The sequence below is a fragment of the Sitophilus oryzae genome, unplaced genomic scaffold, assembly GCF_002938485.1.
Source record: "Sitophilus oryzae breed Bouriz unplaced genomic scaffold, Soryzae_2.0 scaffold_906_pilon_pilon, whole genome shotgun sequence".
NCBI classification, from domain to species: domain Eukaryota; kingdom Metazoa; phylum Arthropoda; class Insecta; order Coleoptera; family Curculionidae; genus Sitophilus; species Sitophilus oryzae.
The window spans coordinates 902,092-927,140 of NW_022147535.1; the positions used below are offsets into that span (position 1 = coordinate 902,092).

The 25,049-nt window shown below is 29.9% G+C and overlaps 1 protein-coding gene across 1 annotated transcript; it reads right to left on the reverse strand.

Moving 5' to 3' along the window:
* Positions 1 to 716: 716 nt before the first annotated feature.
* On the reverse strand, positions 717 to 25,049 carry LOC115890624 (O-acyltransferase like protein-like). Its single transcript, XM_030910904.1, is given in 10 exon segments — positions 717 to 809; positions 1,667 to 1,778; positions 1,842 to 1,984; positions 5,930 to 6,255; positions 8,201 to 8,388; positions 10,208 to 10,537; positions 14,847 to 15,040; positions 23,451 to 23,482; positions 23,484 to 23,619; positions 24,776 to 25,049. Coding segments are annotated over 10 exon segments (1,620 nt in total). The 5' UTR covers positions 24,891 to 25,049; the 3' UTR covers positions 717 to 765.

Below are 25,049 nucleotides of genomic sequence, written 5' to 3' on the forward strand. Positions count from 1 at the left end.
TTAATTTTTAATAATAATGATAGTGAAACGTTTTGTCCCGGAAAGTGTCTTCGCTTGAAATGAATGGTTACATTTTAAAATGTCTGACCGATTAGATAGAATTTCTATTTGGATATTGAGAATATAATTATCCAGCTGGCAAATAAGGCAGAGGTAGACTAAACATATTCAATTACCTGTCTTATGTATTTTGGTTGCCTGTAATGGGGGCAAAAAATATCTAACAACTATCTCAGTCATTCTGGAATATGCACTAATAGTCTCAATCAATTGAAAGCCAGATTGGTCCAAGTCAAAAAATTAAAAAATAGAAAATAAACTGATTAAAAAATAGCATCTACTTATATGCGAAAATTTAAGTTGGTCTCATTTTGTTAGAATACCAAAAATTTTAATGTTAATATGTTATGTGAGTATTTTACAGTAAGCCGTTAACTTTGAAGCCACATATCTCAAAACTACATTTTTTGATTTAGATCACTCTGGTTTTCAACGGTTCTTATAAAAACGTAGAAATGATGCAGATAGTGTGTTTTCATAATCCATTTATCTTCTAAACAGTCTCATAATTTCATTGTTATTCTTATTACTACTAGGCAGATGTAAACTATAAGTAAATGTAAATAAAACATCCCCAAATTATGCTGATATATTATATTCAAATTAAATAACTATAATAATTAAGTTTAAATATTTTTCAAAATTATATAGTGCAATAATAATGCAGATAACAAGTAGAAAAGAAACGTATTTGCTTAATATCGTCTATGAAGCATTTTTGAAAGGTTTGATCTTCACAGTGTTGTTAACTAAAATAAAAAGTTTAGTAAAATTAATTTGCTAAATCATTTTATACCAAGACTGCCAAAAATATTAGAACTTCTATTATTATTCAGTTCCTAAAAAAGTTTATATGGTACTTTTAAGTATATTTAGTCCCAAATAGAATTTTAAGATGTGTATGAATATTTTAGTAAATAGCGTTTTCATTTATTTATTTTCTATCACGGCCTACAAATAAGAAAATGATATCTGTTAAATATTGCAATAAATAGATACAGAAAATAAATATATAATGATATTATTCAGAAGCTCATAGCCAGCCAGATCGTATATAATTTATAAATATACAGGGTTTTCCATTGAGAAAACGTGACTTTATTTCATAGCTTCTAGATTATTTTTTTCCTAAAAATCACTTTCTAAATATCTCTCACAATAACAAAAATAGGCGAGGTGTCCGAAATTGCAAAATTTTGAAAAAGACCCTGTAGATCACCAACGAAGATGGCTTTGAAAATTTTGTTTACAGCATCTTCCGTTTAATAAAAAAGTGGGACAGGCTTGGGCAAACCACATCTTCTGATCTTCACTAATAACGGAGATACCGTACGATTTCAATTAAAATGGGACACCCTGTTTATACAAACATTATGTAAAAGCAAATAGCATGTGTAAATGGGATTTATCTATTGTTGAGCTTGATAGAGTTATTTCACATAAAATCTCATACAAGTCTCATACAACTCTAATCTATACATTTTTTTCTTTTTATTTAACAAAAGTGACAGATGAGTGAGACACATTCAATAATATAAACTTTTTCTCATTTAACGCAAATTCTTTGGCTGTCTGTATAAAATTCAAAAAAGTATACTTATCTAACCCTTTGGTTTGATTAATAATCCAAACGCTCTCATAAATGGGTATTCGAATAAAACAACTAGAGGTATAGATATTAGTACCGACAATACAATATCCGAAATTGCCATGTAAAGCTAAAAAATCAAAAATTAAATCACATTGTTTTCAATAAGTTTGTCTATGATATTCAAACTTACAACTAAAACATTCGAAAAATATCCCGGTACTTTTTGTGAAAATTGCATTAAGCCTTGAAAAACATAATGAAAAAGAAACATATTATAGCCAAGTTTTCCAAGAAACTTGAAATTGTGATGGGACAATATGGCGTCGACAATACCTAAAAAATATAAAGTCAATATAATATGAATTAGGTAGCCGACTACACACGATCCAATTCAGTTGGAAGGTTGGGTCAATTTAGTCAGATTGTATAAAAAATCTGGTTATGTCTGTGTAGTGTAGGTAGGCAAGTGTTTTTTTTCTAAATATAGATTTAGATACTTTAGGTAGCAATTATTTGATATAAAATGAAATTAAGTAAATTCTACACTGACACTAATTAGAGTAGAGTGTAAATTTACCTAATTTTTTTATACTAAATAAATTTATATACAGGGTGTCCCAGGCTGAGCGTGCATTAGAAGTATCTAAAGAACTACAATATCAAGATCGGAAATGTTTTACACATCATTGTTTGACAACGACATCTATCGATTAAATATATTTTCAATATGGCAGCACTTCCGCAAATATCGGAAGCTGACAGCAACTTTCTCATCTTAAATGGGTGCCCCTATTTTTTATTACATACTTAAATTCTTGGTAAAAATTCGATCATCATTTCCAAGCCATCTTTGCGTTGTTTTTTTTTCGATCATACGGAATATTATTAATAATATCAACTACTAGGATATCACTATATTTTTATAAATGCACTTTTTAAACTCTTCAGCAGGCAGTATTTATAATATAAGAAATTCAAATAATTAGTTTTCTAACAGATGGAAATAAATTGTCTGATTGTTTGACACTTAATGTCAAAGAAAGCTAGATGAAATCAAGAAAAATATGCGTTTTAAAACTAAATCTTAAATAACTTAAAAACAATCTATTTTAGGTATAGGAACATTATAGTCAAAAAGTAACGAATTGAAAAACATTTTTCAGTAATTTGAAAAAAATGATTTATGATAATTTTTTAATAGCTCAGTTCCATGACAGCCACCGCCATTATTATATGACATTCGAACAATTTAATTTTTGAAATACATAGTCACCTGTCTTCTATTTATGTCACAGTGGTTGTGGTAATCACTGAATTTGACGTTTAGGCTATATACATTTTTTTGACAAGTAGTGTTTTTCGTCTAAAAATTTTAAATATTTTTTTTCTCGAAAACGGTTAATGTTAGGTATAGAGTGTTTAATATCAAAATTCATAAAATTTTACAGAGAATTTAACTATGTTATAAAAAACCCATTTAAAATAAGAAAGTTGTTGTCAATTTCCGGTATTTCCGGAGAGCCGCCATATTGAAAATATTTTAAATCGATAGATCACGTTGTAAAACAATGATGTGCAAAAAATCCCTGATCTAGATATTGTAGTTCTCTAGAAACTTCTAATGCACGCTCAGCCTGGAACACCCTGTATAAAGTATCTAAATCTGTACTTAAGTCCATTTAGAACAAAAAGTCAGTTGTATCCCTTTTATTCTAAGCCCCTCAGTTGTAAAATATTAACAAAATATTTATTATTTACTTTATTAAACTAAGTTAAATTTCTGATATTATTAAAATGACCTGTTAATATAACCGAAAATTTATGTAATTTCTCAGAGTAATTTAAAAATTTTACATTTTTGTATACTGGATGTATTTCAAAAGTAACGTAACTTTTTTTATTTTTTCAGATAAAAAAACGTGATTTAGTGTTTTTGTATGTGACATAAATCAGATTAACAGGCAATTAGTTTCGGTCACTTCCCGTTTTACCGATAATGACTACAACTTTTGATTTTTAAATGTTTAATAGTGATAACAGTATGATAGGCGAAATACTATACCAAAAGGTATCTACTGCCAAGTTGGAATAATACACTGAAAATAAAATTTGTAGTGAGCGATGTGTGAAACACCATACGATCGAAAAAAAATGCCGTGAAAGATGGCTGGAAAATGGCAATCAATGATATTTTTGGCGAGGTCAAGCCTCATATGTTATTACGTGGTTTGTACTTTTCCTTATTTAATGGCGCTTACTGCCAGTTTTTATATACTGGTTGTGATGACGTCTAGAAATTGACCTTGTTAAAAGTGTCATTGATTGTCATTCCCCAAAGCCTTTGACGCTGTTAGGTTAGGTTTATTTATTTTTTCGATTTTTAAATGGTATCCTAGGTATTTTTTACTCTATTTGATAGAAAATGACATTCCGAAAAAATATATCAACTTTTGACAATTGTACTTAAAAAATAATATTTAATTTACAGTATGTCCCCGGATTGTCTTTAAAAGAGGAAATACTTTTTTATTATTGCGATTTTGAGAAAAATGTATTCTTCATAAAAAATGTTTGCTTGTTCTAAAATGGTTTAATCCCGTTTATACTTTTCCAAATTTCCATACCGTTTTAAAGAAAATAAAAAAACACGAAAATGTAGTAGAATTTTTTCTAGGTCCTAAAACTCAAAACGCGTTTCTATGGTAATATAAGTTCTTTTTCGTTCTTTGATAGATTATTATCATAGATAAATGCAACTAGTTTAGATTGGAAAGCCAGTAAAAAATTTAGGTCGCGAAATTATTTTGGGTCGCGACCGTTATACGCGATCTGGCGCTGCTATAGCGGTCGCTAAGAACAACGGCAAACAAAAACAGCAATAATTTTCTCTTGTCAAAGTCAGATGATGTCAATCTTCAAAAATCATAATAATCTTTCAACATCCAATCCATCCGCTCTCATCAAAGAAATTCCGAAAAGTTATAGCGTCCAATTTCAAAGTAATAATTGCTATCTTGTGAGTTTAATTCAAGTTTTATTTACTCCAACCGGTGATAATTGTGAAAAAGTGGCATTAAAAACTTAAAAAACTGTGCTGTGAACTGTGAACTGCAAAAACCACATCGTGGATCGTGGCATAACGTCGGTTTCCAATGTTTCATAGGTATTTCATGCATGCGTCCTTATATAAAATAAAGTTTCTTGTATGCAACACAATGTCTTATATTTATAAAATTAAACAAAAATAATAATACATTTGAATAAACAATATTTGGCGATATAATTCCGGAAAAAGCCGAACCGCTCCGAAATTTTCAAAAGTTTTGGGTCGCGACCGTTGCAAGAATAGCGCCAAATAGTGTTTACATTGTCCTTATGGGCACTTTCCAATCTAAACTTGTTGCATTTATCTATGATTATTATTGACAGAATTTTAATTAACCTCATATTTTGTATTGTTCTAAAATGTTAAAGAAGTTGGGAATTTATTTATTTCAATGCTACAGACAGGGTGATAATAGTTATAGGAAGATTTGATACTTTAACATAAAAAAATATGACGTTAATAAAAACTAATTATAGCGATCTATCAAAGAATGAAATGGAAATTATATTACCATAGAAACGCCTTTTAATTTTTAGAAAAATTATTCAACTACATTTTCATGTTTTTTTATTTAATTTTATCTAAAACATACAATTTAGTAAACAAGTTAAAATTATTATGAATAATGTATTTTTCTCAAAATGTCAATACTAAAAAAGTTTTTCCTCTTGTAAAGATAAGCCAGGGATATACTGTAGAGTGCCATTGCTGTGTCAAAAAAAAATTTTGCGGCTTTTCTTGGCCTGATAAACGTTGCCGAAATCATATTTTTAATCATAACTCAATTTTTATGAATGGAACGAGGATGGCTCATTAGCATATTTGGAAAAAGCATATCATATAAATATGCTGTAGACATTTTTTACATATTTATATGAAATTCATTCGATACCATATACTTAGTTTTTAAAGTCAAATTGTCGTTACGAACGCAGCCATTGAACTCGAGATTGAAATTAGTCAAAAGTTGACATATGATATATTATTCTATTCAAAATGTAATTTTCTGTCAAAATAATAAAATAACCAGGGTACCATTTAAAAATCAATAGTTGCAATAATTTCCTGTGAAACAGTAAGAGACCGGAACTAATTATTGTATACGTCGATAAATCGTGATTTATATCATAAACTAACACTGTTTACTTTGAGAAGCAGCCGGTATAAAATACCTCCGTATCCGTTATGACAAGACCAAATAATCCACATTACACACAGACTCCATATCAAGCGATGAAATGGTAAAAACAAAGTCGAGAACAGTCGGTTGTATTCATAATTTTCCAGGTGAGCTAAACGATTTATTAAAACAACCGATGGCATACAAAACGAAGTCAGAGTCCAGGCCACAGTTCTCGCAAATAGGTTAAGTCTAATTTTTCGATCTTTTGTTTTGAATAGTAAGTAACCAAATGCTAAACCAAGCAGATAAGGCGATCCTCTGCATACGGGCTGAATATAATAATATAAAAAATAGTCTGTTCCAAATATCTTCTTCCTAAAAAATGATTTGATTTTTATTAAATTAAACTAGTCTAATAGTAATGGTGAGTTTTTGAAGTGAGATATTTTTTTTATCAATTTTACGATACGAGTGACTGATCGAGCGAATGATCCGGAATGATGAGACCAATTAATTTAATAGTTGTAATTTTTTCTCTATATTTTTGTTCACATACTACTACTGCCATTACTCGCTAACGCGTATTTGACACGCATCAGAAGATGGTTATGCAAAGCTTTTTCTTTCATCCAGGTATATTTTCTGTGACTGAAAAGCCCAATACGTGATGTAATCTCTCTTCCGCACTTCGGACATTCAAAAATCTCATTGCTTTGTTGCCTTCTTGTTTTTTGGTTGTCGCTGTTAACTGAGTTTACAATTGTTGTCTACTGCGTTCTATTGTGTGCTGCTTCTTTCCACCTATTCTGCTCACCATAAAGCAGATATTTTGGTAGGCAGTTTTCTTGCATTCTGCATATGTGACAAGCCCATCTTAAGCAGGATTTTGTAATCATGACTCATAACGCTCTCGCAGCTAGCTTTTTCAAAGACCGAAACGTGTGAGACATGATTGTAGAAACAATTTGAGTCTTACGAGTTGTCTAATGTGTCTCTGTTGCAACTTGTTTAATGCTTTTAAGTGTCGGCGGTACGGCGCGGCGGCACCCAGATTTCGCTTCCATATAACATGGTGGGGATTATTATTGCTCGGTACACTGCAAGTTTCGATTTTGTGCTCAAGTCATGATTGTAGAAAATCTTTTTTTGTTCACATATCGATTAAGTATCACCACACAAAAAAATTACCTACAGCTTATTTACTGACAGGCACTGGAATATTTCGAGAGCTTCTCATACATTCTGTGTTGTCCATCTTGTAGTACGATAACTGAAGTAATTAGTACCACAATTTATACAGGGTCGGCAAGGTCTGGCTTTGTGTACCAATTTTCGTATTTACGAACAGTACAGTCAATACCTAGGTTCAGTAAAATAACATGTACTTAACAAAGAAAGAAAAGTAATGTAAAAAAATATTAATAATATAAATGTAAAAAATATTAGAAATTTTTTAGCGTAATATATGGATTGGTATGTACGTCATCTGCCTTTTTTCTGTCATCGTCTATCGAAATTTTACGTGAGTCGTAAAACAGAGTATATACAGCCTTTGTCCCAGAAATAAGCGCAAGTATTTTAAGGGGTGGTATACATACATACATACTTACATACTGCCATTACTCGCTGACGAGTATTTGACACGCATCAGAAGATGGTCACGCAAGGCGTTTTCTTTCATGAGCCTTTCTGTGACTGAAAAGCCCAATACGTGATGTTATTTGTCTACCGCACTCCGGACATTCAAAAATCTCATTGCTTTGTTGCCTCTTAACTTTTTGGTTCTCGCTGTTAACTGAGTTTACAATTCTTCTCCATTGAGTTCTATTGTGAGCTTCTACTTCCCACTCATTCTGCACATTAATCCCCTTTAAGTTTTCGTGGAAAATGTCCTTGTACCTTTTGAGTTGTCCACCTGGCCTCCTCTTACCGTCTACAAGCTCACCGTAAAGCAGTGATTTTGGTATGCGGTTTTCTTGCATTCTGCATACGTGACCAGCCCATCTTAGTCGGGATTTTGTAACCATGACTTCAATACTCTGTAAATTTAATCTACTACCTATATTACCATATTATCAAGAAATTATGTTTTTTAACTAAAAATTCAAAATTTTCAATTTTTTTTCGCAAAAAAAACTCATATGCGTGTTTCTGAGGCCGAAATATACTACCAGTTAAAATACTTACACTTGTTTCTGGGACACCCTGTATAGTATAAGGGAGAAAGAGTTATACATTTTAGACCCATCAACCAGCAGGGTTTTTAGAGTCTTATAGTATTTTTAACTTAACAATTTTAAATTATTGAATATGTACTTACGACACCGGAATAAAACCAGTTATTTTTCCTGCCCAGCCGATGTATAGACTCATTCCTACAGTAAATGCATTAGCTGCAAAAAGCACTGCAAGGCCTATCTTAGGTTTCCTTAGTAGTGATAACAGTATGATAGGCGAAATACTATACCAAAAGGTATCTACTGCCAAGGACCAAGTTGGAATGATACACTGAAAATAAAATTTGTAGTGAGCGATGTGTGAAACACCATATGATCGAAAATAATGGCGTGAAAGATGGCTGGAAAATGGCAATCAATGATATTTTTGGCGAGGTGAAGCCTCATATGTTATTACGTGGTTTGTACTTTTTCTTATTTAATGGCGCTTACTGCCAGTTTTTATATAGTGGTTGTGATGATGTCTAGAAATTGACCTTGTTAAAAGTGTCATTGATTGTCATTCCCCAAAGCCTTTGACGCTGTTAGGTTAGGTTTGTTTATTTTTTCGATCATACGGTATATAACTCAATAAATCAACACTGAAAGCTTGTGTATGTTAAAAAACTATCCATGAGCCAACGGCCAGTTGTCTTGTTTGTCGCAAACTGACAAAGATAGGTATGTATATGATATACTCTATAAAAGTTGAATAATTTTGTAAAATCTATCAGAAAAAATGATAATATACAGGGTAGTCCGAACTGTATTTCGGAAACTTCGGCAGCATATACTTAACATAAAAATAAGTAAAAAATTTCGTATAAATGTATGTTCGCAAAATGCTTAGTTTCGTAGATACTGGGTGAAGAAGTTTCATTTTTATTTCGATTTTTTCTTAATAATTTCTAAACTAAATTTGGTATTTGGATGAAAATTAGTATCTGGGCTTTTTTTAACATGAGAAATTCCATTTCGATGTCAATGTGACTCCTATTTGTAGAGGGCGCCACATACATATTTTTTAACTGTTTTGAAGTGTAAAAATGTTTCGCCCGTGCCTGTATAAAACTACTGAGTAAAAAATATACATTTACTACGTTTTTTACGTAAAAAAAGGTCCCTTGATAAAAATCTCTACAAATAGTGGTTCTCGAGATATTTGGAACCGAAATTATAGATACCTGTAATCATTGACATAAATTAAACATGTTGACTAAATAGTTATTAGACTGAAATCATAAACTTGGAATGTTTTTGTGCCAGAAGTTCAACAGAAACTGTTTTATCAGTATTTTTTCGCAGAAAAAATTATGATTAATTTAAAAAAAATAAAAATTTCCCATATTTATTATTTCAGTCAAATAACTATCTACTCAACATGTTAATTTTTATCAATAATGATATGTATTGGCTAATTCTATTCTAAATATTTCGAAAATGGTTTATCGTAGCGATTTCTACCAGGAGACATTTTTTACGTAAAAAGAAAAGTTATTACTCTTCAAAACAGTTAAAACACATGTAGGTGGTGCCCCCTACAATTAGAAGTCATATTGATATCAAAATCAAATTTATCATGTCAAAAAACTCCCAGACACCAATTTTTAGACTATCCAAATATTGACTTTACTTCAGAAATTATTTGGAATATATCAAAATAAAAATGAAATTTCTACACCCTGTATCTCCGAAACTAAGCATTTAGGACATTCATTTATACGAACCTTTTCACTTATTGTTAGCTGTAGAATATGCTGCCTAAGTTTCCGGAATACAATTCGGACCACCCTGTATAGAGCGTCCCATTTAAAAAAATTTGAGATTTTTAATTTTAAATAGTTGAAATTCATAAATAAATTTGGAACACCCTGCAGACATTTTACGCAGAATCTAAAAATAAATTAAAAATAGGGTGTCGCGTTAAAAAAAGATAACCAAATTAATAACCTAAACCTTCCTTATAACTTTCCTATTTCACATTTTATATAAATCGCGAAACAAATGAGAAAATGCATTTTACTCTATCATAGACTCACCCTCTACACCCTTAAATGGTATAATAAGCCTTAAATTAAATATTAAGCTTAACTAATCTTAAAAATATTTACCAGGAATGATGGATTAACAAATGGCTGTATGGTCAAAATGGCACTCCACCAAAACAGTTGGCAAGGCTTTTGGTAGCCAGTTATAAAATCATTAAAAAGTGGTCCGCTACCAGCATGTTTCAGCACTGTAGCGCATGTGGCAACGGTGAAGGCCAGAGGCATAAACAATCTAAAGAAACGATGTAGGTAGAAAATAGGCATGTTGAATTTCCGTCCATCTGAGCAAATATTAAGGAAGTTGTAACTCAATAACGATCCTGATATGACGAAAAACGTGTCCACTGTTACTGTACATCCATAAACTAGTGTGGCAAAGTATGTTTCAATCCACTATAAAAGAGAAGGATTTTAAGATAAATATCTTAATTATGAAGTACAGAAAAATTAAAATAGCCTTATATATACAATATCTTGTTTTTGTTTGTGTTATCTGGTTTCTTGTTTTGTAGGGAATTAGTGTTTTATTTTACTATACTTTATATTTTTATTTATACAGAGTTCGGCAATAGTGCGTCGGGTATCTTTAGGTCCTAGAATAAAAAACTTGAGAATTTTCTGAGTGCAAACCTAATGTATGTACGAGGATGTATTTCAGGAAAATATTTTACATTTTATAGGGTGGCTCAAAAAAGTGTGAGTGGATCGGGACGATTTTTTTAACGGAACACCCTGTATCTAATTGGTATTAGCTTCCTTTCAGATCATTTTACATAATCCTAAGATATGAGTAAATCTATTTCGATAGTTTCAGAGATATTAATATCTATTTTCAGCCTTTCTTAAAAAATATTAAAATTACAATATACAGGGTGCTACAAATTCGAGGTACGAGCATTGGTATCTCGGTACCCGTAATAGATACGAATATGGTTAAATTGGGGCAAAGTTGAACTTTGATATGTTCACCAAGACTCCATCAAGAAAGTTTCAAAAATTTCAAGGATTGCTGAGTTTTTTGGAAAAACGGATTTTTTTTTTAAAAATATATTTTTTCCTGTCGCTACTTTTTAGAAAATCAAAAAACTAATTGCACATTCTCATAGCCACTTTATTAGAGCTATCTCATAGTGTTTTTAGATTTTCAAATTAACTGATAATTTGTGAGATACAGAGACCAACTATTTTTTTTTAAATACGGGCCTGCATTTTTTTTGCAAACCAAACCAAACCAAACGCAACAAAATAATAAAAAATAATATAAAATAAATAATATAAATATGATAATTATATCATATATTCACCAAGAGACGGGCGGGGGGGACAATAAACAGTACAAAATGTATTCGGAAGTATAAGAAGAAGATATGTTCATAGAGCTATAAATAAGATTGAACGAAAAATAAATTTGTGCATTAGGGAATGTGGTAACCCTTTTGAAGATGTAGAGCATTAGAAACTAGTTTGTAAAAATTGATTTTTTTATAATTACTACGATTAATATTATGCACATTATTAGATTAGATTAGACATTGAGATTTCAAATTTACAATAAAAAGAATCAAGAAAAAAAAAGAAATAATTTTAAAAAAATTAAATAAAAATTGCTGACCTGGACATTATTTATTTGAATCTTTCAAATGGCTCGATTTTTCTTATTCAGTGTTAATTACGCTGATCAATATTGTTGCGATGAATATAATCAGACAAAAAAATTAAAAAACCAGAGTCGGACTTGAAATTATTTTAAATAATAATTAAATAGTTTTGCTATTGTTAAGGTACCCAAAACAAAAAAAGTATCAAGTGTGGCATATCATTGTACTCAGGAGACCGAGTTCTTTCAAAACCTGAAATAAAAAATGCAGGTATTTAAAAAAAATAAGTTGGCCTCTGTATCTCACAAATTATCAGCTAATTTGAAAATCTAAAACTACTATCAGATAGCCCTAGAAAAGTGGCTATGAGAATATGCAATTAGTTTATTGATTTTCTAAAAAGTAACGACAGGAAAAAATAAAATTTATTTTCAAAAATATCCGTTTTTTTCCAAAAAACTCGGCAATTCTTGAAATTTTTAAAACTTTTTTGATGGCATCTTGGTGAACATACCAAAGCGCACAGTTACTAAGTTACTGAGATACCAATGCTCGTACCTCGAATTTGTAGCACCCTGTATAATACTGCAACCAAACCAAACTGTCCTAAAATCAAAAATATATTAGGTATTTGCTTTTATATATTAATAATTTATGATTGAAAATGAATAAATAATAGAATGAATAATAATTTATCATTGACTCAAAATCCCTTATGACAAATTCATTTTTTTTTTGAAAAATGGAAACTTTTGTTGTGCAATTTTTAATTAGAAGTATCACAATTAAAACATATATGCAAATAACATCGAATAATTGACGTGATCGCAGACTATTTAATTCAGTTAAATCCGTGGAAAACACATTTTCAAATTACAAATTACGTCAATCCGATACTTCTAAATTGGAAAAACTTTTATAAATAAAGCCTTTAAAATACGTCTAAAAATAAATATAAAACATTAATTACCTTCTTATACTAACTCGTTCTATAGTTTCTTTAGGCATTAACAAGAAAATTAGAAGAAAATTGAAGAATTAAAAAAACGAAATTTAAATAATAAATAAACTTACTAAAACGTTTAGAAAATAAGTTTAATATACAGGGTGGTGCATCTCATACTCTGCAGAAGATTCAAGGAGAACCTCGAGAAGTTTGTATGAAAATAAAATGTTTAGAGCACTTCTGGGTTAATTTAGAGCATTTGCTAAAAATACAGGGTGGTCCGAACTGTATTCCGGAAACTTCGGCAGTATATTCTGCAGACTAAAATTTAAAAAGTTCGTATAAATCTATGTCCTAAAATGCTTAGTTTCGGAGATACAAGGTGTAGAAGTTTTATTTTTATTTCGATTTTTTCCAAATAATTTATGAAGTAACGTCAATATTTGGATGAAAATTGGTGTCTGGGAGTTTTTTGACATGAGAAATTTGGATTTTCATGTCAATATGACTCCTACTTGTAGAGGACGTCACCTACATATGTTTTAACTGGTTTGAAGAATAATAACTTTTCCTCCATACCTGTATAAAACCACTGAGTAAAAAAATATACATTTACAACTTTTTTTACATAAAAAAGGTCTCTTGGTAAAAATCGCTACGAGTAATGGTTCTCGAGATATTTGGAATTGAAATGATCAATACCAGTCTTCATTGACATAAATTAAACATGTTGACTAAATAGTTATTAGGATAATATCATAAATTTGAAATTTTTTTTTGCCAAAAGTTCAACAGAAACTGTTTAATCATCATTTTTTCACCGAAAAAAATATAAGTAATTTAAAAATATAAATGTATTATTTCAGTCAAATAGCTATATTCAGCATGCTTATTTTTTGTCAATAATGACATGTATTGACTATTTCCATTCTAAATATCTTGAGAAAGGTTGCTCGTGGCGATTTTTACGAGACATTTTTTACGTAAGAAGTCATGGAAATAAATATTTTTTTTAGTCAATAGTTTTATACACGTACGGATGAAAAGTTATTACTCTTCAAAACAGCCAAAACGCATGTAGGTGGCGCCCCCTACAAATAGGAGTCATTTTGACATCAAAATCAAATTTCTCGTGTCACGAAAAAACTCAGACACCAATTTTCGTTCAAATATTGACGTTACTTCAAATTGTTTAGAAAAAGTCGAAATAAAAATGAAACTTGTATCTCGAAACTAAGTATTTCAGGACATACATTTATACGAACTTTTTTACTTATTTTTATCTGCAGAATATGCTACCGAAGTTTCCGGAATACAGTTCGAAAAAAGAGCTGTATTTCATTTAGGATTAAATCATTTTCGGACAATAGATATACTTTTTTAAATTGTTTCTTGGGATAATGGTTCATACAAAATGTTTATTTTTATTTTTTAAGTAAAACACATTATCATAGTCAACATTTTGATCTTTATCAAAACCTTTTTGATATAATCTTGGACGTCACAAAAACAAAATTATACATTTACATTTTAACACAGTAATAGTCACATTACTACATCTATTTAATATCAAACAAACATATAGACTGACACATTAATATATTTCTTTAGTTCTAGAAAGAAACAAAGAAATATATTAATGTGTCAGTCTATGTTTGTTTGTTTATCTTTAAAAGGTTTTGATAAAGATCGAATAAAGATCGAAACGTTGAATATGAAACACATTTGACTTAAACGAAACATTTTATTACGAACCATAATTTTTTTATATACGTATAGTATTTTAATGGCCGGTGTTATCTTCATCATTTTTCAAACTATTATCGAATCTTTATATTTTAATTGAAAATATTTAAAAATCGTTAAAAAAAGGTTATCTCAATCAATATGAAGCAACAGTTGAGGCTGAATATTATTCACTCACATTTGCAAGATCTAGAGAGTTGTTAAACGGAGTAGACATATAAGCGACGCGCGACATTGATATGTTTTTGTCATAATTTTTTATATTATGATTGACACTTCATATTTTAATTAAAATTATTGGCGTACATACGAACATTGAAAGTACCGAACCGTATTAATTAAAAAAATCATCAAAAAACAGTATATTTAAACCAATATAAAGCAACAGTTTTATCTAAATATTTTTACTGACCTCTACAAGATCCAGCGAGTTGATAAGCGGAGTAGCCATATTAGAGACATATCGATGTCCGATTATAATGTACATAATATTTAGAAATCGAATTCCATCCAAACAAGCGATATCGTTGTTGCTACGAGACGTGGAAAATAAAATATTTGCGTTCGTCCTCAAGGAAAACAAATTAACCGTCTTGGAAGTTTGGCCTAAAACCATCTCGTAAAACTTTATGTTGTACTTAGTTTTATTTAGTATTCGAACCGCCGAATTACCTTCTTGTACAATATCCATAACGGTGCAAATTACGGATGTAATTAACACTAATCCTACGCATAAACTGAAATGGAAATTGAAATGTTGAACTTCAGCTTTCCAATATTTAACTTACATAATCATATAACTTTAATTAAAAAATAAATTATATTAATTCATTTTAAACCATTTTACTAAATATTGATATTTATGCAATATTGCATACAGTTTTTAATTTATTGTTGCATACTTATAAGCGATACCAATTAAACTTTTAGTTACGTAATCGAGGGCGCGATTTTTAAATTCATTGTGGCCAAAAATGGACATATCTAGCAAATCTTGCAGTAAAACACTGTTCTGTTTAAAACCACTCTTAGTTCCAAGTATACTATATATAAGATAGCATAATAATAGCCATGCAAAAACTCATTGCAACCTTATGAGAATATTTTGAACGGGAATGCCGTAATAAAATGTATTCTTTATGTCCTTAGTTAGTTAAGGAGGTGAGTTTTGTTGATGTAAATAATACCTATTTATATGTATGTACAGAGTTGAGCCACTCGTATGACGCGGAGGCTCCAAGGAGAACGGTAGTTTATATCCAATTGACAAATTTTGGGTGCTCCCAAAATTACATATGCTTATGTAAGTTAATTGACAGCATTTTATAAAAAAAAATAGTTATACAGAGACTCTTCAAAAAAGTTACACATTAAAGTTGTCTTTTTTTGTAATGGTTTGTAACACCTTAGATATTAATTGATTTTCGGATTCTAGGAAAAAAATAAAGGTGAATTTTATTAAAGAAGCATATGCATAATACGTAATGATTTTGGCATATTTACATTTTCTGAAAACGAAGAATACACTTTAAATTTTAATAACAGCTACCTAAATTGTAATTTACCCTGTATTACAAATAAGCCATTGTGTGTTAAATTAAATTAAAATTTGACGAGAAAAGTTACACAAGGTGAGACAAAACTAATACTGAAAGTTGGTCAATTTTAAAAAGCAAGTTAAGCTTGATTTTTATGCATCCGTTGTCCGACGATACGTTGATACGATATTAATTTTATTGGTAGAATTTAAAGACTTTGATTGGTTAGAAAATAACGCAGTTTTTAAATTTATTGCATTTTCATGCCTGCGTTTATCGGATATACGTTGGTGTTATTTTATATTTTCGTTTCCATAACGATTTTGCTATTTTACTTATATTTTTATTAAGGTTAGATTAAATTTTTCAAAAAAGTGTCAAAACGTCCGTTATCGTATGAACGGGTCCGTTGACGGGCTAAAGTAAAATATTTACGGATGAAAAGTGGCGCGAAAACGCTATGACCAATCAGAGCACCGTCGAACCAACGTATAACGAATGCATGAAAATCAAGCTTTACTCCTTTATTTTAAATGGAACACATATACTAGGTGTAAATGGAACACATATACTAGGTGGAGAATTCATATATCTTCAAAATATTATTAAGGATGCCTTAATGCGTTAGTAGACCTTTTTACAAAATCTAGGTGGCTAAGAATTACCTTTTGTTGATTTAACAAAAATAAAAGGACGTGGAATAAATTACTGTAATAAAAAGATACAGATTTAAAACATTATATCGCAGAATTAAAACTAGATATATACGTATAATTATGTGACAAACATTAGCTAGATGAAATCAAATGCTCAAAATACTTCCTTTCCTGTTATTTTCATTCAAAAGATATTTTCATGTCAAAAGGCATACGTGGAGTTCTACGTCAAAAAAGAGCCACAATTATTTCTCTCATGTTGTCGACAATAGTTGGTCGAGTGTGTAAACACTGTCATTAACATATCCCCATGAAAAGCCCGGACTAGATAAAATCAGGAGTATTTAAGTATTCCATTAATTGGTGAATGCACACTGCATTCACCAATTAATAAAATCATATCACCTCTCTGATTTAGGATAAGTTGCCATTTTCAGCAAATTTTTGAGAATTCTTTTTGTTTAAACTGAGACAAAATGATAACTAGTTGTTAAAGTTGCACTAATGAGACAGCTATGTTGAACTAACGCCAGACATATCACAGCCACCTAAATTTTATCAAATAATCAAGATCTATTAACACTAAGTCATAAAAATGAAAATATCTAGGAAAATCTTTGTTCGAGGGTTATGCAACCTTAATAGTATTTTGAAAAGATATTAGTTCCCCATTAAATATGGGAAAATATACTGAGTGCTTCATTTAAAATAAAAGAGTAACTTGCTTTTAATTCGATTTTAAGTGCAATAGTTATTTTTACTACGTATTAGGTTATACCGGGTAAATTCCAAATTAGGTAGCTTTTACGGGAAATTAAATTTTTTTCTTCATTTTTAGAAAATGTTAGATAACTCAAAAACCTTACATTTTAGTCATATACTTCTGTAATAAAACTCACTTTTATTTTTCTCATAGAATCCGAAAATAAATTAATATATAGAGTATTCCATTACAAAAAACACAACTTTGATGTGTAACTTTTTTTGGGGATACCCTGTAGAACTCAAAACAAATGTTGTTCTCCTTGGAGCTTCCGTGTCGTATGAGAAGCGAAAGCCTGTATTTTTATAATTAATTTATTTTTGTTTCCTAAATTATTTTGATTAAAAGAAAATATATGTAAAAGTAAGTATTCACGTGACAAAAACTTTAATTGGTATTAACTACATTATCTTTTTACAGTTGATTTAAATCTCTACATAATAAATCTAAGCAGACTTAAAACAAATATTATTATATTATAGTCACAATAACACATACTTACACATAAATATAATCGCCTAAGGTAAACCCTGGTAAATCACCTTCAGAATAGCAATGATAGTCATTCAACACAATTGTTAAATTTAGGCCCTCGGTCAAATCCAAAATTATTTTCTTATAGTGTCTTAAAACGTCATCTGAATTACATGAATCTGGTACGCAAACTGACCAATATAGCGCCGATCCATCCAAAACATTCTCCTTCAACAACTTAAATTTCTAAAATAAAAATTATTTGCCTTTACATTAGGTAGATAACACAATGACCAGAATATAATATTCAACACGTTATTTTATGGTACAGAAAATAAGAAAAAATATTAAGTTCTTTAGGAATTCATCTAAAAACTTGTTAAACGTTAATCTGTTTAATTTAATTTTGTAAATATTTTCCAGGAAAGGAGTTAAAAAATGTTGCCGCAGTTTTAATAAAACTTTAAAATTAAAGACTTTAATTAAGTTCTTTTTAAAAGACGGTTGTGAACTTAGCGGTTGTATGAATTGCTCTGAGCGGTTTTGTATTTCTCGATAAGAAAAATTTTGATATTAAGAAGAGAGAGACCAAACATAAACCAAACACCCTGTATATGCTTTTTTAGATGGAGATTTTAAAAATGAACATTTTTTACATTTAGAGTATTTCGGAATTTTTGACGGGTTTGCAGATATTCGCGGTTTTATATTTCATATGGCATTTTCCACATTAAAATTTTATCAAAGCCACACAATGATTTTTCTCTCGTATTTTACCTTTGAAACAACAATACGAAGTAATACCGTAGGTCCCTGCGAAACCGTTAAAAATTTTGAAATACTTTAAATACATAAAATCGTCCTATTGCTGCCAAAAGTCACTAACTAACATTTTCCGAACAACCAAAAATTCAATCACTAACTATATTTTGAAGCGGAGAATCAATTGAAAAAGTCATTAGCTACGATTTCTGGCTATTTATGTTTTATCTTGATACCGAATAGTTACTAACTATAACATCTTTATGCAATGCAATTCATCTTTAGACGCGTTTTCTCGGAAGTAACAAAAAGTAAGTTAGTGACTTTTGGCAGCAATGGGACGAAATGTTCATTTTTGAATTCTGCATCTAATAAAATAATAATCTACAGGGTATTCCATTAAAACAAATATCAAAAAATTATTTTATATTTTAGAAAATTTCACGTAGAATTCTGAAAATCCTGTATGATTTATGATTACGATATTTATAGCAAAGTAAGTATAGACCATCTAAGTAAATTCCTAACATAGTAGGGACAGTTCTTGTATTTTTAATAACTTTTTTCAAGAAAGGCTGATAACTATATATATTTTATTTATTTATTAATATAATTTAATCTTTGAAACTATTGAAATATAATATTTACTCATATCTTAGGATCATGTAAAGTGATCAGAAAGAACGCCAAAAATGCAATAATACACAGGGTATTCCATTTAAACAAAAGCATCCCATGAAATACATCCTAGTACATACTTTTTACATTTAAACACAGTTCCAGAGTTCTTTATTCGAGAAGCTACTTTTGCCCGACGTGCTATTGCCGGACCCTGTATATTACTCCACATTCCTGATTGTTTGTGTGGGATTATAATACAAAAATGAAAAATAATTTAGTTTGAGAAAAGAGCAGAAAGCGGTAACATAAATAACTAGCCTAAAATGATAAAAACCGCATTAAAACATGTAGAAGCACATGCAATTTGTTGAAAGTAACCTCACAAGTAGGTACATACAATGCGAGTTAGTTAATAAACTGGTAGTAATAAACCTGTCAAAGTTATATTAATTTAAATCAGAGAGGTTGGTATTTTTCACCCGCATTTTTCACCCAAGAGTGGGTCGCTCTATTACTACTGGGGAACCCCTAATGTCATCTCAAAAGTGTGGCATCACATCGTGTAGCTACTTAGTTTTGGGTTAGCATTTTTAATATAATTAATATAATGCCAGTTTTTATTCCACGCGTTTGGAACAGACATGCTCTTCTCTTCCTGGTTAGTTCAACTGTAAATTAATTACAGCTTTCGTATAAAATAAAATAAACACCCGAAGCCGATTTTTGCCAATGGTATATTTGGAATCCGAGCATTTTCTAGATCAATTCTACAATATGATACAAACTACAGTATAACACCCAATTTAATTAATATTGCATTCATCCACTACAATACTAATTCAAAGCAGATTTTGCGAAATCATGCAGTTAGTTAGATATTGCTTTATTTATCTGGTAGACCAAATATTGCAAATAATATTGAACACTTTAGAACATTAATGCGTATCGTTCTGGAATAAAGCTGGATTATAAATGTTAAACATCAATTAAAATTAAATTGTTCAAATAATTCCTCAACATTGATTATATAAAATTAAAAATATTATATTAATTTTCTATTGTTCAATTTCGATGCCATTTAGAATGGTTATGAAATAATACATACCACTTTTGTAAAAAAATATAGTTCATTGTCAAGCGAGTGTCATTTTTCTATCCAATTGCATATAACATTTTGAATCTAACTTACAGTAAAAATTGGAAATCAGTGATTGTTAATTTAATTAGTAAAAGCTCACAGTCACTAATTTGCCTAAGTCTACGCCAGTAAAAGTTCAACAGCTATTTTTGAAATCAACTTTTACTAGTGAATGCTACCATTCCCTGGACAATAGCAACGTGAGTTTGCAACATTCAGTTAGCGCGGTTGCAACATAAGTTGCAGGATAAGTTGAGTAATAGGCAATATAAGGATAACATTGAATTGGGCTAAACGTTGGCAACGTTTGGCAACGATGTATAATTGTTTTGTTATCGTTGTAAAAAGTGCTGTGCGGTATTTTCCCTATGGAAGACATTTTCTGTGAAAAAATAAGGTAAACGGAGCACTCGCAAGAATGAAATAGTGCTTGTTTTTCATTTTTGCAATAAAATGAAGTCATAGCAAAAGATAAGCGTGCAAGAGAAAAATATATGAAGGAACCTAGTGATTATGAATTTATTTAAACATGTTGATATGCTTGAAGTAGCGAGTTTACTTTGTCCGCGATAAAGAAGTTTATTAAAAGAAACCTTATACCAATAAGTAAACTTACGTTTATGAATGTATTTTTTAATTGTTTTGTTCGCTTTAAAATGTTTACTATGATTTCCCTTTTAATATTTAGAAGGTTATGTCGTTATTTTCTATAAGTTTTCATAAATATACCAAAGAGGTAAACTGTAATTTTAAGATATGTGGATCAGCTTGAATATTGAGGTGATCCAATATTCATAAAAGTTTTATTTGTTCTAACTTCCACCAACATTCTTCTTCGCCACACTCGCCCTGTACAATAGAATAGATTTTACTGGCAACCTTAGCAACCAGTAAATGTGCACTAGTGAATGTTAGAAATTACTAGCAAAAGTCGACAAATGCTTTTAAATACCACATTCACTGGTCCAATCCGTAATTGCTAGCATTTCCTAGTGAATGTTAACAATCACTGAATTTCCGAATTTTACTATAACATATACATATTTTTAAAGAAGTAGGTATGACTTCAATGGTATTCTGTTCCTAAATTTATATTTTATCAAATACAAAATTATTAACTCAATTCATTATAATTATGTACATTCAACTGATATTGGATTATATATTATTAATATTTATTTAAATATAATTATAATAAATCAATAAATAAATAAATATAAAATAATTCAGTTCGTCATGTTAATTTAGAAGCGTAATGTAACTGTATTATAATTAGATTACAGTAGATCATTTTTGAAAAATATCTCACGTATGTTTGACTGAATTTTGAACTTATTATATATTAGGTTTTTTCCAACATAGCAGAGAACCTTACTTGGGACGGCTATGCTTATGTGCAGTAGACTAAATGCGTCCCAACAAGAATTGTAATCGCACATGAACCTTATTTGGAACGGTGATTTCTATACCAGCCTAAAAGCAAGAATCAAAAGAACTGACCTGCATATTAAGACTGTGCGTCAGCTGATTATTGTTTTCTTTTATTTCATTAGCTATTTTCAGTTTTTAATTTGCTTGATTACTCAAGTTGTATTTGGTATTTATCATATTTATTAGCCTTACATTTTTTTTACTAAATATCATCAGTGACAAGGAGGGCAATGATATTGAGTATGTGGATACCCCTGAAAATGATTTAAAACTTTTTTAAATACAGCAAAGGTTATTTCGTATTCATTAAAAAATAAATAAATTCAATATTTTCTAAATAAATCCTAATAAAATTCCTAAATAAAATATACAATTAGAAATTTATATCAAAAATGTATCTAACCTATTATAGAATACTAATTGAAAATTAAATTAAGAATTTAATTCTATAATCTGTTCAAAACCCATTCCAAATCCGTTTGTGTATCTTTATTTGCTAGATTATCATGGTAATGCAAATTTCGACATAAGACTTTGAAGTAGAATAGAATGTAGACTACTTATAGACTTAAGAAACTTAAGAAACCGGAAGGTTCAGGTATGGAAACATGATATATCGTTAAAAAACTATTTTATTAGTTTTAAAAATAACAAATATTTGAGCAATTTTTATAACAAACGGAAATAAATAAATGTTTCCTCTTCCTGTGTAATATTCCAATCAATTGGTTTAGACAGATGTAATATAACTTACAATCTCAATTTCAACTTTTAAAATGATAAATTTATTATTTTACCAATGCCTTTTCAAGATCATGTTCTTGTCAATTTTACACATATTTTATTATTTTATCTCGAAACTATTAAATATAGGTTAGTATAATAGAAAAATTATGAAATATGAAAGTAGTTTCTGAAAATGTAATAATATAGCGGGTGTACTATTTAAAATAAGAAAGATGCTACCACTTTTCAAATGATCCGGCAACACTGTAACACTGATATTTTAGATAGATGGAGCAGGTGAAAAAAAAACAAATTTTCAATACAAGTTCTCCATAAACGTCTAACGTACCATCGGCATCGTCATGAATCCAACCCTCACAGAGTGAGTCTTAAAGAAGTGCAAATATTTTCAGGGTCGGTAGATCACGATAAAAAAGCATATCTTCTCTTTACCGTTTTTCAAAAAAAAAAGTCCAAAATAACTAAATTTTTTTTAAAATTTCCAAAAAAGGTTTTTTGCTTAAATTTTGGGAACCTATGGATCTTTTCTGGTTTTCCTTTCTTGTAAATTTAATCTACTATCTATGTGGCCATATTATCAATAAATTATGCTTTTTAACTAAAAACTAAAAAAATCCTAAATTTTTTTCAAAAAATTCCAAAGTTTCATTTTTTTTGAGAAAAACAAAACTCAAAATCGTGTTTCTGGGGTCGAAATATAATATCTCTAAAAATATTTGCACTTAATTAAGACTCACCCTGTATATCTGGAAATCGAGAAGATTTCGAACTCTATAGACATCAAAGCCGAACTCTATGTTTTTTTTATAAATAAAAGACTAAAATACTACACGTAATAATTTATTTTTATGACCTTACCTTCTTGGAGATATTTTTGTAACTTAACACGATCTGCATAAGTCTATCGGTGGGAACGATTCTAAACGTACAGTGACGTCCTCTGACCACTCCGCTCGGTGTTTCTTTATTAATATTAAGGCACTGCTTAAAAGCGCCCAGCTCAGCTAAGTTACCAGCAAGAATTCCGGCCATTAGTTTTGAAGACGAATCGAACACTGAAACACTCTATATATGCAAGTCTCATTCAAATCCAGGACAAACATTTAAATGAGGAGTTTTTAACTTTATAAAAATTAAAGAATTAGATAGATTAAGCGAGGTTTTGAGGTTTAGGTTTTGAACCAAAGAGAATTGGATGAGAAATGTAATAACATTTTGGTAAATACGATAGTAGGTATTTTTATAGATAAGATAAAAGACGTTTTTTATGTAAAAAGTCACGGAGATGGAGATGTTTTTTCGCTCAGTAGTTTTATGCACGTACGGACAAAAAGTTATTACTCTTCAAAATAGTTAAAACACATATAGTGGCGCCCCCTACAAATCGGAGTCATATTGACATTAAAATAAAATTTCTCATGTCAAAAAACTACCAGACAGCAATTTTCACCCAAATATTGATGTTACTTCAGAAATTATTTGGAAAAAATCGAAATAAAAGTAAAACTTCAACAGCCTGTAGCTCGGAAACTAAGCATTTTAGGACACACATTTATACAAACTTTTTTACTTATTTTAATGTGCAGAATATGCTGCCGAATACAGTCCGAAAGTTTCCGGAATACAGTCCGGACCACCCTGCATTTAAGCGCTAAATCAAATAAGAAAAGAAGTCGAATTTTTATCGAAAAAATTTGTCAGATCTGTCTGATTATAGATCGTATGAACGAAACACGTGTCACAGTTTAAGTTAATATAAATGTTGAGACCGAGACTTTGAGTTATTTTTCTTCTGTTTTTAACTTAATAAAGGGCCTCTATGAAAATAATGGACGCCTTTTTTTAATTAGAAAATAAAAAAAGCCTATTAACCTTTTGGTTTATCGAAAAAAAGTATCCAACAGTAGTTATAAATCACCTTTTTGCATAATACAACCGCCCAAATAGTAAATAATAATTTAATAATGTTTCAAATAATGCCATGCGGATTCTGCGATAAAATATAGGTTCTGTGTTCTTGTCAAAAACTGATGATAAACATCAAAAATACTGCCTATTCTACGTTTAGGTTAGGTTAGGTAGAGCAAGATACTTTAAGAAAAAGGAGATAAATATAATATGTTAGTTTAAATATATTATATGAAAGCCTAATTTAATTTTGTCAAAAATCACTATAAAATAAAACAATTAGAGGAGAAGAATACGACTTACTTTTTAAAGCCCAAGGTTCGAATGCTCGCAATCCAATCTTAAACTCGTTAACGTGTGCCCTGCACACTGAATTATTGGTTTCGCTGAGGGCATATGTTCCCAAAATTTGATTCATAATAAAACCTTGCCTGCCCGAAAGCTTTACTGGTTTCCTCGTTTTATTTACTTTTTTCCTTTCCGTTTCTATTTTTGCGGATTCCCCAAATTTAATATCGCCAACGGGCAGTGAAGCATTGTTTTTCGTGTCATCGTTTTTTGAGTAGTAATTTATAGC